Genomic DNA, 14362 nt, shown 5'->3' with positions numbered 1-14362 from the left:
TCTCACTGGCTAAGAAGCCTGGTGGTTGAGGGGTAAGTCAAGCCAAATCAAGTCAAGTCGCTTTTATTGTCATTTCAACCATAACTGCTGGTACAGTAAAAACGAAACAACAATCCGCCAGGACCATGGTTCTACATGAAACAACACAAAACTACACTAGACCACCTGAAACAACACAAAATTACATTAGACTTCAGGCCTACACGGGACTACATAAAGTGCATACAACAGTGCAAGACAGTACAATAATTAATAAACAAGACAATAGGCACAGTAAAGGACAAATTACAAAATAATAATAACTGTTCTTGAACCTGGTGGTGAGAGTCCTGAGGATCCTGTGCCTTTTTCCCGATGGCAACAGCAAAAAGAGAGCATGGCTTAGGTGGTGGGTGTCCTTGATGATGGAGGCTGCTTTTCTGCGCCTGTGCTCCATGTAGATGGTCTCAAAGGCTGGGAGGGCTTTCCCTGTGATGGACTAGGCCAAACCACTACTTTTTGTTGGATTTTCCAGTCAAAGGTATTGGTGTTTCCATTCAATCAGTCAATATACTCTCCCCCTACACATTATATAAGTCCGTCAGAGTTTTAGACGACTTGTTGAATCTTTGCAAACTTCTAAGACAGCAGATGCACTGCTGTGCTTTCTTTGTACTGTCACTTAAGTGCTGGACCTGGGACAGATCCTCTGAAATGATAACACGGAGGAATTTAAAGTTGCTGACACTCTCCACCTCTGATCTTCCGAATATGCGCATTGGTGGTGAGGGTGGTGATGGACTGGGCTGTAGTCACCACTTTTGGTAGACTTTTCTGTTCCTGGACATTGGTGTTTCCATACCAGGCCATGATGCAACCAGTTAGGATACTCTCCACTGTGCACCTATAGAAGTTTGTCAGTTTTAAGTCATATGCCGAATCTAAAGCTTTTGAATCTTTGGAATTCTGTACCCCTGACAGCTGTGGAGGGTGGGATATTCAATCTATTCATGACCGAGAGAGATGAAATTTTGGTCCAGAAGGGACAATGGGGACCTAAGTGGAAAGTTAATTTGAGGACAGGATCTAAGTGGCCATAATCTAAATGAAAGAGTAAAGCTTTTGGGCTGAATTGGCTACTTCTATCCCTTAAATTATGTATTAGTATTATGTCAATTATGTATAAAAGTATATCTGCTCTGCCTCCTGGCTTCTAAGAGTGCCTCAATCTGACGTACTTTACATTCTGAAAGTGCCCATTTATTGTGCTTTTAAGTTTAATCAAGAAAATAACATGCATTGTACTCAAGCAATATAAAAGAAGCATGAGGGGACCCTGTTCTTTGACGGTTTATGGACTTGTGACCTCATGAGTCCATAACCAGGCTCCGCTGAGCAATTGAAAGTCCCAAACATGGACACTGTTTACAACCGCTTCCCTCATTTATTCTTAGAATGTACATACCTTCCCTATCAGATTCTGAGATCCCCCAGGAACTCTGGTGAAAAAAAAAGCACAGTGCTTTTTAAAAAAAAATTATTGACCTAGCATGGAATAGACTCTTCCGGTCCTTTGAAACCAGCAAACCATGATTTAACCCTAAACTATTCACGGGCCATTTTACAATGACCAATTAACCTATCAACCAGTATATTATTTTTTGGACTGTGGGAGGAAACCCACGCGGTCACAGGGAGAACGTCCAAACTGCTTACAGACAGCGGTGGGAATTGAACCCAGGGTGCTGGTACTATAAAGCGTTGTGTTAACCACTACGCTACCATGCTGTCCATGTACCATGTCATTCAAGGTTCAGAGTAAATTTATTATCATAGTCATAGTCATACTTTATTGATCCTGAGGGAAATTGATTTTCGTTACAGTTGCCCCAACCAAAAATAGAGTATAAATATGGCAATATAAAACCATAAATAATTAAATAGAAATATGTAAATTACACCAGGAAATAAGTCCAGGACCAGCCTATTGGCTCGGGGTGTCTGACCCTCCAAGGGAGGAGTTGTAAAGTTTGATGGCCACAGGCAGGAATGACTTCCTATGACGCTCAGTGTTGCATCTCAGTGGAATGAGTCTCTGGCTGAATGTACTCCTGTGCCCAACCAGTACATTATGTAGTGGATGGGAGACATTGTCCAAGATGGTATGCAACTTGGACAGCATCCTCTTTTCAGACACCACCGTCAGAGAGTCCAGTTCCATCCCCACAACATCACTGGCCTTACGAATGAGTTTGTTGATTCTGTTGGTGTCTGCTACCCTCAGCCTGCTGCCCCAGCACACAACAGCAAACGTGATCGCACTGGCCACCACAGACTCGTAGAACATCCTCAGCATCGTCCGACAGATGTTAAAGGACCTCAATCTCCTCAGGAAATAGAGACAGCTCTGACCCTTCTTGTAGACAGTGTCAGTGTTCTTTGACCAGTCCAGTTTATTGTCAATTCATATCCCCAGGTATTTGTAATCCTCCACCATGTCCACACTGACCCCCTGGATGGAAACAGGGGTCACCGGTGCCTTAGCCCTCCTCAGGTCCACCACCAGATCCTTAGTCTTTTTCACATTAAGCTGCAGATAATTCTGCTCACACCATGTGACAAAGTTTCCTACTGTAGCCCTGTACTCAGCCTCATCCAAGTACATATACGTTACCATATACAACCCTGAGATTCATTTCCTTGCAGGCATTTACAGGAAAATTTTAAAATACAATAACAATTATGATAACTATATATAAACAAGTACATCAACATGCAAAAGAAGACACATTGCAAATTCAAAATAACTAAATAAATAATTCCAAGAACATGCATTGCAGAGTCCTTGACAGTGAGTGTATAGGTTGTGGAGTCAGTTCGGTGTTGAGCTGCGTATACTTCCATCTGTTTCTGACCTTAGCACTTGCTTTAATGTAAAAGCTGATTAATGTATACCAGAATGTTTAGGCTTAAAGTGGATGATTTAATTGATGCACATTTAAGTTTTCAATGTAAAATTTTAATGATGCTGTCATCTTGATGACTCACACTCGGTGCTGTTAAAAAGCAACATACACAAAATGATGGAGCAACTCAGCAGGCTAGGCAGCATCTATAGAAAAGAGTGAACAGTAAACGTCAGCTGTTTACTTTTTTCTATAGATGCTTTCTGGCCTGCTGAGTTACTCCAGCATTTTGTGTATTTGCTTGGATTTCCAGCATCTACCGGTTTTCTCTTGTTTGCTGCTGAAAAGAAACTATTTTTTCATGAATTCAGGAAGTCTGGGAAGTTGTAAAGCTTGTTGATTTTAAGGTGAAACTGTTGCAGACAAATAGTGGATGATTTTTGTCTGGAATGAGATTCCACTTTCAACAAAGCTTCGGGGATAATCTACATCTAATGCTGTTAAAAAGCTGAGGGGAGATATTATTGTGGAGATCCTTTCAACCCTTCGAGAGAGAGAGAGAGAGAGAGAGGGAGAGAGAGGCTGGCACCTTCACTATCATTGCAAAGTTCATTACAGTAGACTGCAGTTTCTGTTTTATTGCAGGAAACATGGCAATATGTTTAGAAAAACCAGTAGCATGTGATTTTCTTTGAGTGATTACAAATTAACTGGAATACCGCAGCTAACGTGGAATTGGAATTAGTTTATTACTGTCACATGTGCCAAGGTACAGCGAAAGGTTTGATTTGCACACTGTTCATATACAGTAGATCGGATAATCACCCTGAGTATTGAGGTAGAACAGGATACAATAAAGTCAATGCAGAATAAAGTGAAACAGCTACAGAGAAAATGTAGTGCAGGTAAACGATAAAGTGCAAGATTATAAGCAAGGTAGATTGGGAGGTCAAGAGTCCAACTTATCATACTAGCAAACTACACGCTCCACAGAGTTATAGAGTGCAGAGGACAGAAACAGGCCCTTTGGCCTATCTAGTCTGTGCAAAACTGTTATTCTGCCTAGTGGCATTGACGCGCACCTGGACCATAGCCCTCCATACCCTACCCATCCACGGACCTATCCGAATTTCTCTTAAATGTTGCAATTGAACCTGCATCCACACTTCCACTGGCAGCTCATTCCACACTCTCACCGCCATCTGAGAGAAGAAATTTCTTTCCAGGAACTATGGACCTGTATTTCCAGATCCCTGTAATTTACTGTACTCCTCAATATTCTCAAGCTCATTCTACTCTGGTTTGTCCGCCCAAAGTGCAAAACCTCACACTTATCTCCATTAAATTCTACCTATCTTTTTTTAGCCTATTTTTCCCATTGGACAAGATCCCACTGCAAGCTTTGATAACCTTCTTTGCTATTCACTATGCCCCATTTAAGACCATAAGTCACAGGAGCAGAATTAGGCCATTCAGCCCATCGAGTCTGCTCCGGCATTCCATCATGGCTGAACCCAGATCCCACTCAATCCCTTCTCGCCAGATCCTTTGATGTTGACAGATCAGGAAACGATCAACGTCCGCCTTAAATATACCCACGGACTTGGCCTCCGCCACAGTCTGTGGCAGAGCATTCCACAGATTCACCACTCTCTGGCTAAAAAAAAATCCTCCATATCTCTGTTCTAAAAGGTTGCCCCTCAATTTTGTGGCTGTGCTCTCTTGCTCTGGACAACCCCACCATAGGAAACATCCTCTCCACATTCACCCTATCTAGTTCTTTCAACATTCGGTAGGTTTCAATGAGATCCCTCCACATTCTTCTAAACTGCAGTGAGTACAGTGGTGTCATCTGCAAATCTGCCTGTCTAGTTTACCACATTATCATCCAGATCATTGATATAGATGACAAACAACAATGTACCCAGCCCTGATCCCTGTGGCACTCCACTAGTCACAGGTCTTTAGTCAGGGAGGCAACCATCTCCTACCACTCTCTGGCTTCTATATTCATTCAATTCTTTTCCCACATAAATTCATTAAGAGCGAATTTAAGGAAATGATTTGTGAATTCCGTAAGGGAGAACTTCTATAACCCAGATGGATGTAACATAGTGGTTGACGGCAATAGGGTTAAGCAGAGTGGGTATGGATTTATGAGAAGAAAGGGAAAAACAGCTTTGCCTAATCTGAAATTCATTGAGGAGAGGGGCAAACAAGTAGATTGGTAGACTTGGATTTTCAGGAGGCTTTTGATCGGTTTCCACGCAGGAGGTTATCTAGCAAGGTTAGAGCACGTGGGTCGAGAACTGATTAGCTTCATTTGTCATGTAAACACCGAAACATACAGTGAAATGCAAATCAGTGAGATAGTGCTCGAGGCAACCTGCCAGCAGCACTATGCTTCTGCAGCCTTTGTAGCATACCCACAATTTACTAACCGTAACCTCTTTGGAATAAGGGAGGAAATGGGAGCACCCGGAGGAAGCCCATGTGTTTACAGGGAGAACGTACAAACTCCTTATATACAACAGCAGGAATGGAAGCCCCATTGATGTTGGTGATCGCTGACTACCAACCTGTGTATCTGCAAGTATCATTATCCACACTGGGCTTTGATCCCATAATCCTCTGTATCAATTGGTGCAACAATTCTTATGGGAGTAACACACACAAAATGCTGGTGAGACTCAGCAGGTCGGGGAATAAATAGTTGGTATTTCATGCCAAGAACCTTAATCAGGCCTGGAAAGGAAGTGAGCAGAAGCCAGAAGAAGGAGGTAGGGGAGGGGAAGGAGCACTTCCCTTCCTTTCTGGTCCTGATGATGTTACTTGGCCCATAATATCGACTATTCATTCCTCTCCATAGATGTTACCTGGCCTGCTGAGTCCCCGAGTATTTTGTGTGTGTTACACTGGATTTCCAGCATCTGCAGAATCACTTGAGTGTATTAATTCTTAAGGGATCTGGTTGTCGCTGGGACAGGTACTGTTTACTGCCCATGTTTCCCCTCACAGGTTTGACGCTTCGATTGGAGATTTATTTAATACAGGGCATCAGACCGTCACGTTTTCCCGTCCGCCCTCCGAGGGAGGGCGCGGGCTCTCTGTGGCGGCCTCTGCTGGAGCTGGTCGGACCCGGCCCGCTGCGCCGGGGACGCCGTTGTGCTGAAGGCCCGAATCTACCGCAGTCACGGTTCTCCGACCAATTTCTCACAGTACAGTAGTTACTAATGAATTATGAACAGTTAGAGGTTGAATCTTAGCAAAAGAGCAGTTATAATTATTGGTGCAAGCTTCTCTGCAACGAAAATAGTTTCCCACCTTCCCCCCCTCTGATTTCGCCCTTATAGAAAAGAAATCCCCGTGCTGAAATACACTGGCTGGAGTTTACACATCAATGCACACTGCTCCGACACTTTAACCACCATGGCCAAACGGAAAGGCCGGGCTCACAGAAGAAGAAGGCGCCGACAGGCCGAGGAAACACGCGTGGCAGCTGTTGGAGGTAATCCCCCAGATGGATGGATTGACACGTGTGTTTCAGAGGGGTTGCCGGGGGCTTTGTTGCTCGCCGCCCGGGAGGTTGCGGCTCCTGGGGCTGCGAGGCCGGGTGTAAGTGGGACCACGTTCCCCATTTGTTGGGTGCTAAACTGGCGTAGCAGCGCCACCTATTGACCGAACGGATGGCGGGTTTCCACAGCACAACACAACAACATGTAGAACCTCTTGTTCAAAGTTCAATTTATCATCAAAGTACATATATGTCATTTACTGTACTACCCTGAGATTCATTGTCTTTTGGGCATTCATAGTAATTACAAAGAAACACAATAGAATTGGTGAAAAAAACCAAGACAACAACAAAATGTGCAAACACAAAAAGAGAAAAAAAGCATAATAATAAATAAGCAATAAATATCAAGATCTTGAGTTGCAGCGTACTTGAAAGAGAATCAATAGGTTGTGGAACCAGTTCCGTGTTGGGGTGAATGAATTTATTCCCTTTGGTTCAAGGGCAAGGGCTCTTGTGTCATGGGCACAGTTGAAAATGGCATTGGGGCCATGCTTAGCCACACTGTCTTAAGTGTAAAGTGAGTAGAGCAGGGTGCTAAACTCACAGACTTGCGGTGTACCTGTGCTGGTTGAGATTGTGGACGAGATCTTGTTGCCAATCTGAACTGACGGGTCTGCAAGTAAGGAAATTAAGGATCCGTTTGCACAGAGGGGTACTGCAGCCTAGAAGCTCATTGAGTAGTTTTAAAGGGATGATAGTGTTGATTGCAGAGCTTTTATTTACAGATCCTGTGCCTTTAAAATGGAAGCCATAGGAGATTGCGGATGCTGGAATATGTAATAACACTCGAACTCTAGACTCAGAACCTGAACACAAGGCCTCGAACTCTGTACTTGCTATGACAGCATCCTGTAAACAAGGCCTTGAACTTCAGTCTCACTGATTTGCAAACCGGGGGGAGGGGCCTTCATTGGAACTCATTCCTCTTGCCTGCACAGATTCCTGACTGCACTTATCTCCACTCCAGAGAAATTCCCTTGGATTCATCCACATTTTGTTCAGATTAACTTATTCTTTAGACTGATGACGGGTCCCTTGTCTGAAACATTGACCATTAATCTTTCTACAGATGCTACCTGACATCCATTTTCCATTTTCTAATTTTTTAAAATAATGCTGGCTTAGTTTTTATTATTCTGCCTGTTAAGTCTCGCTGGTGAGCACATTCTCCACTTTATAATTAACAACTGAACATGATCCAGAAGATTTATGTGCTGGTAACTAGGGCCATAAATGTAAATAACTCAGAGTGTGGAAGAAGCTGAAGCAGATGTGGGTTTGATGTCAAAATTTAAGAGAAATTTGGTTAAGTACATGAATGGGAGGGGTATGGAAGGCTATGATCCAGGAGTGGGTCAATGGGGCTAGGCAAAGTAATGGTTCAGCATGGACTAGATGGGCCGAAGGGCCTGTTTCTGTGATGTACTGTTCTATGGGCCACAGCCTCAGTCCAGCACAGGGACAAGCAAACCTCGTGGAGCAGCGAGCTGAACCAGATTGTCCTTCATCTCCGATCTCAACACCATGATCATTTCAATTTGGCCCGATGCTTAAATCGTCCAAACCTCAGGTCCTTCCTGGCCCTTTGGCACTTTGATACGCCCTCAGGCCCAGGCACCGCTGCTTCGATTCGGCCAGTACCCCACCTTCCTCATGTTTGAGTCTACTGAAAGCTAGCTTGCATCTCTCTCTTTTCCAGTACTGATCATAGACTCAAAATATTGGTAGTTTCTCTTTCTCCAGTTGCTGAAAGACCTGATTATTTCTGACATTTGCTTCTTGCTTTGGATTTCCAGCATCTGCTGTTTTTTCTCTTTGACTTTTGTCTGCCTCTCTTCCTTTGTCTCACCATCTGCAAGTTCCCTTTAAATGACACACCATGTTGCTGGGTCTATATGTTGGGGCTCCCTTTGTGACAGCACTGTGGAAATACCTTCACCAGCAGGGCTGGAGCAGTTCAAGAATGTGGTTGACGACCTCTTACTCAGACACAATTAGGGATGAGCAATAAATATTTTTTCTAGTGTTACCCTCATTGAGTAATGAATTAAAGCAATTGGTTTCTCAGTCCCTTCCCAGTTAAGAGAGAAGCTGAAATAATTTTGGTGCAGATATTTTGTTGGCATTTTCATTCCGGTGAAATCCCAGCCTGGCCAACTTTGCAATTTATTAAATACTCAGTGAAATCTCATCTCAGAATAAATTGCTGCCTTTAAGAATATTCAAAGACTAAATACTAGTGTTATAAAGATAAGCTTTATTTGTCACATGCTATTTTAAATTCCTTGGTGTTACTGTGTCAGAGGATCTGAGCTAGTACATAGTCTATCTCAAAGAAGGGCCTCTACTTAGAATCTGTGTAGATTCAGCATATCATCTAAAACTTAACAAACTTCTATCAATGCACAGCGAGGTTGCATCATGACCTGGTATGGAAACACCAATGCCCAGCAATGGAAAAGTCTACAGAAGCTGATGGATGGAGCCCAGCTCCATCACAGGCAAAGCTATCCCCACCTCTGAGCACATCTACAAGGAGCACTGCCACAAGAAAACGGCATCCGTCGTCAAGGACCCCTACCATCCAGACCGTGCTCTCTTCTCAGCAGTGCCATTGGCAGGAGAAGGAGCCTTAGGTCCCACACTGCCAGCTGCAGGACCAGTTATTACCCTACAGCCCTTAGGCTCCTGAACCAGAATGGATAACTTCACCCACCTGAACGCCGAACTGATTCCACAATCTACAGACTCACTTTGAAGGACTCAACAGCTCATGTTCTCAGCATTCTTTATTTATTTAAAAAATATTATTGGCAGGTTTTGCCCCCTTTTGTACATAGGACGTTTGCAGTCTTTGTTATACATAGTTTTTCAAAAACTTTCTTGTATTCCTTTATTTTCCTGTAAGTGCCTGTGAGAAAATGAATCTCAAGATAGGATATGGTGACACACACACACACACACTTTGATAATAAAATTGCTTTGAACTTTTACATCGAAATATATAGTGAAGTGTGTTTTTTGTGTTAAATCATTACATGGGAAAAAAATGTGCATTCATGTTTGATGTTAACCGTAGCTGGATCAGAAAGTTGATTTTTAATAGATTACTGTAATTAATATACAACTCCTGTAGTTAAATGTCTCCTCTTTCGCAGTCAACATCAGTCACGAGATGGTGTATGTGCAGCTGAGAAAATGGCTGAAAAGTGAGTGCTTCACGGGCTTCCACTTGGTGCCAGCAAGCTTTCCAGGTATGTACCTTTATTTCCTCCTACCTGTCAAAGTTCAAAGTACATTTATTTCGAAGTACATATATGTCACCTCATATAACCCTGAGATTCATTTCCTTGATGGCGTTCTCAGTAAGTCCATAATAGAGTAATAACCTTAATGGAATCAATGAAAGACAGCATCAACTTGGGCATTAAACCAGTGTGGAAAAAGACAGCAAACTATGCAAAGAGAAAGAAATAATAATAAATAAAAATAATATTTATTGAGAACATGAGATGAAGAGTCCTTGAAAGTGAGTCTATTTAAAAAGTAGGAGCATTTCAAAGGTGGGTTGAGTGAAGTTCAAAGATTTAAAGTACACATATTATCAAAGTTTGTATGCAGTATACAACCCTGAGATTTGTCTTCCCATAGACAGCCACAAAACAAAGAAACACCATGGAACACATCGAAACAAATCATCAAACACCCAACGCGCAAAAAAAAAAAGAACAAATCATGCAAATAGCAAAAAAGGCGAAAACACAGAATATAAAAGAGCAAACACAAAGTCGTTGAAACAGTCCAGGAACGTTCAGTTCAGTTTTAGTGCTGTGTCGTTCATTGTCTCCAAGCTGCAGAGCCTGTCTGCCTTGATCAAAATTGCTCAAAATAGCAATAAAAGCAGGAGCAACCAGAAGCCATAAACACATCATATATGAACTACAGAGTCCAGTCCACAAACTGTGTTGATTAAACCTTGCCCAAGACCCAAGACTTCAGTACCATCCCTCGGCAGCAGTGAGCAGGTGGGGGAGAGAGACCAATCAAACACACGTACCTTTCTCGGGCAGCAGTGAGCGAGAGGGGGAGAGAGAGACTGGTCGCAGCCGCAGCAGGCAGATAGTGCTGAGCACCTGCTTGCCTTCCGCTCCCGTCCTTGTTGATTTCAATCTTGCTCGATGCTTCAATCGGCAAGATTGGTGAGAAATGGAGCCGTTCACGGGCTCACGCCCTGTCTCTAGGTTTCTTGGCCTCCAGGCAGCACGCTCTGCTCGAAACCTCACTCCCTTGGAGACCGCAAAGCTTTTCACTCAATTGACCCAAAAAGATACTGTCAAGCTATAAATGACAGGTTCCAATACTAGCAGAGTTATGTTTGAAACAAGAAGAAGGAAAAGAAGCAGTCTCGTGAACTGTCTGAAGGACCACACCTGTCACTATCATCCCTCCTCAATCTCCATTATTTTCATTTTATTTTATTTTTTTCTCTGCTATATTATGTATTGCATTGAACTGCCGCTGCTCATAGTTAACAAATTTCACGTCACATGCCAGTGATAATAAACCTGATTCTGACGTTGTCTTGGTCACGTTGTTCGCTGGTGCCATCTTCTTCCGACTAAAGTTATCCCCTTTGGTTCAGGACCCTCATGGTTGAGGCGTAATAACTGTTCTGAATCTATTGGTCTAAGTCCTGAGGCTCAGAACTTCCCTCCCATCCACCTTCTCATTAAGTATTAAAAGGTACTAAATGCCTCCAGAGGAACTTCATCAGCCAGAAGGGGTGAATCTGTAGAACTTGTTGCTACCAAGGGCTGTGGAGGCTGAGTTATTGGCAGTATTTAAGGCAGAGATTTTTTATTTAGTGATATGCCACAGTAACAGGCCCTTCCAGCCCAACGAGCTTGAGCCACCCAATCACACCCATGTGACTAATTGAACTGCTAACCCGTACATCTTTGGAACATGGGAGGAAACCAGAGCACTTGGAGGAAACCCACACGATCATGGGGAAAATATGCAAACTTCTCACAGGCAGCAGCGGGAATTGAACCCATGTTGCTGTGCTGAAAGTCATTATGCTAACTGCTATGCTGTTGTGATTCTTGGTTGGTGGGGGGGGGGTTTGTTAAGGGTTATGAGGAGAAGGCAGGAGAATGGTCAAGAATGATCAACTGGATGAGCGGACCAGATGGGCCAAATGGCCTACCTCTGCTGCTGTATCTTGTAGTCTTCTCTTATGATCAGAAATAAGGAGACAAGCTACAACTGCTGCGTCTTGTGAATGCTTCACCTGTAAACAACATTCCATGTTAAAAGTGTAACTGAGTATAGTTGGTCACAAACACAAGAGATTCTGCAGATGTTGGAAATCCACACAAAATGATGGAGGAACTCAGCAGGACAGGCTGAATCTGTGGAAAGGAATACAGTTAAGCCATAATTTGGTATGCCTCAGTTTTGGTAGTGTAGACATTTTAGACTTGTAGATGTTAATTTTAATTAGTATTATACTCTTGTAGTTCAAAAAATGCTGGAAATAATCAGCAGGCCACACCACATCTGTGAGAAGAGAGACAGAGCTAATAATTCAGAGTTAATGTAAAAAAACAAGCCATTGGAGGAGGCTTCTCTCTCCGCAGATGCTGCCTGACCCACACAGTTCTTCCAGCAGTTTGCTATTTTCTCCAGGTTCCAGCGTCTGCAGCCTCTTGTGTTCCATTTCAGCTATTGTTTGACAAAGCAACTCTGACCTGAAACCTTATCACGGTATCTCTTCCCACAGTTGCAGACTGATCTGCTGAGTGTTTCCAGCTTTTTCTGTTTTTATTTCAGATTTCCAGCACCTGCAGAGTTTTGGTTTACACTTTCAATTCCATTTTTGTTTTAGATGTGAGATAGCTGAATCAATTGAGTTGAGTATGATATTCTCCTAGGGGGCTGTTTATTGGTGGGCTGTCAGGTGGGTGTAGATCCATATATCCTGATGGATTCCCTCAATGGAGAACGCCTGTGCGTGACTTTGTTTAACATGGAGAAGCTGATGCACGGGCAGCCACCACATGGTCCTTGACAGATCAGGGTCAGGGTCATCCATCACTACTCCAAGCCTGCCTCCACCTTCACTGCCATTGTGATGTGTCATCACCTTCCAGCAGCTTCACCACTGAGGTCTTGGTTGGATTGCTGTTTGGCTGGAACCTCCCCCTTGATCTTGCCGCCATTGGGACCCTACCAGGAGCCAAAGTTCAGGCAGCATCGCTCTCAGCATGTCAGGATCTCACAAGCCTCTCCACCACGACAAGGTGATGGTTTTCAGAGAAGATGGCTGATAGTATTATAATAGATACCCTGTAGGTTGCATAAGTTAAAACGGAATACAGGAAATGCGACTCCAACAAATGGAAGTGGAGCATGGGAATGTGTATCCAAATGAGTGAGAAGGGAGTATGGGAATGAGTGCTCAAAATGGGATCTGTTTGCATCAAGGGAATGTCAGGAGACTTCTGATCCGAGGTGTTGGGCTTAGAGATAGCTGATGAGGCCAGGGTGAGAACCATAGATGTTTCCCAACTGATGGGGCTGGTGGGTGGCTCGTGAGGTGGTGTTCTTCATCCATCTCTCATGCAAAAGTGTCTATCTGCTTCTGGTAGACTGGCTCAGTTTTCTCAATGCCACTCTGGTGCTCCTTTTCCACTTCGAGTTGTCATTGGTTAGGGATTTCTGGGAGACAGTTGGGATGTCATATTTCTTCAAGTAATCTTTCAGCCGCATCGTTGAATCATTTCTTGTTAATGTCTGCTAATCTCTTCCCATGACTGAGCTTAGAATAGGGTGCATGTTTAGGGAGTCTGGTGTTAGGTATGTGTTCGTCTTGGCTGAGGGAATGTACCAAGGGTGTCAACTGCGATGTTAGCAAAGAACACTGATGTAGGTTTGGTTGTTCTTTCAGTAATCTGCTGTCCAGTTGACTACAAATCTAATGTAAAGATTTAAGAGCCAGGCCAGATTGAAAAGGTAAGGGTGTTGGGGCCAGAGGCAAGGGCCGTTCCATGAGGGTTACTCGTCTCTGCGCTGAACTGAGCTATGGCCTGCAACTAACGTGCTCCTAAACCGGCTGTAGTAATGACTGGCTTCATGACTAAGGACTCACTTTAGTGAATTCAAGATCTGAATGTTCCTTGCTTACTTTTATTGTTTGCACAGTTTGTTTTTTTTCTGCACATTAGGTGTTTGATGGCCTTTTCTTAATGGGGTCTTCGGGGTTTCTTTGTTTTGTGACTGCCTGTGAGAAGATGAATCTCAAGTTTTATATGGACTACAGGCCTTGATAAAAATGTGTTTTAAACTTTGAACTTTCTTGAAAATTCAATTTGGGTGTTGGGATTTGGTCTTGTTCAATTATTCACTGAGACTTGAAGGTGGAGGGATAACTAAGCTCGGTTGAGTGCTTTCTGTACAGCATAATGAAAAGTCAGTGGCCCATTTCTTGACGTCAGGTAAAATGTACTTTAATACTTAAACTCTTATCCTTGTATCAGTACATGCAGAATTTCTGAGACTCTCAAGACACCTAGTGAGAGCTGTCTCACCATTAGCATATCCATATCATTCATATCATAGCTATATAATCAAAACCAGAATCAGGTTTAATATCACTGGTATATGTCATGAAATTTGTTGACTTTGCAGCAGTAGATACAATGCAATATGTAATAATAGAGAAAAAACTGTGAATTATAGTAAATAAATGTGTGTATGTGTATACGAGGGGTGATTGATAAGTTTGTGGCCTAAGGTAGACTCAATTTTAGAAAACCTAGCACATTTATTTTTCCTACATTTACACATGTAGTCCAGCGGTCGTGGAGCATACGGATCCCTTCTTTGTAGAAGTTGG

At 43.1% G+C, this 14362-nt stretch overlaps 1 protein-coding gene across 8 annotated transcripts in view; it reads left to right on the top strand.

The window, feature by feature from the left end:
* Positions 1-14362, top strand: part of setd4 (SET domain containing 4) — a 148522-nt gene that overhangs the window by 60413 nt on the left and 73747 nt on the right. For 3 of the 8 annotated variants that reach the window (XM_072259939.1, XM_072259937.1, XM_072259938.1), the window contains exons 1-2: positions 5925-6393; positions 9621-9716. In XM_072259939.1, coding sequence (XP_072116040.1) covers positions 6315-6393; positions 9621-9716 — 175 coding nt within the window. In that variant the 5' untranslated portion in view covers positions 5925-6314. Of the gene's footprint in view, positions 1-5789; positions 5872-5924; positions 6394-9620; positions 9717-14362 lie in introns of those variants that run through there. The other 5 variants (XM_072259934.1, XM_072259935.1, XM_072259936.1 and 2 more) reach the window with 3 other exon arrangements.

Source organism: Mobula birostris, chromosome 6 (assembly GCF_030028105.1).
Source record: "Mobula birostris isolate sMobBir1 chromosome 6, sMobBir1.hap1, whole genome shotgun sequence".
In the NCBI taxonomy this organism is placed as follows: Eukaryota; Metazoa; Chordata; class Chondrichthyes; order Myliobatiformes; family Myliobatidae; genus Mobula; species Mobula birostris.
The sequence above is the reverse complement of the archived record's forward strand: the minus strand, read 5'-3'. Positions and strand labels throughout refer to the sequence as shown.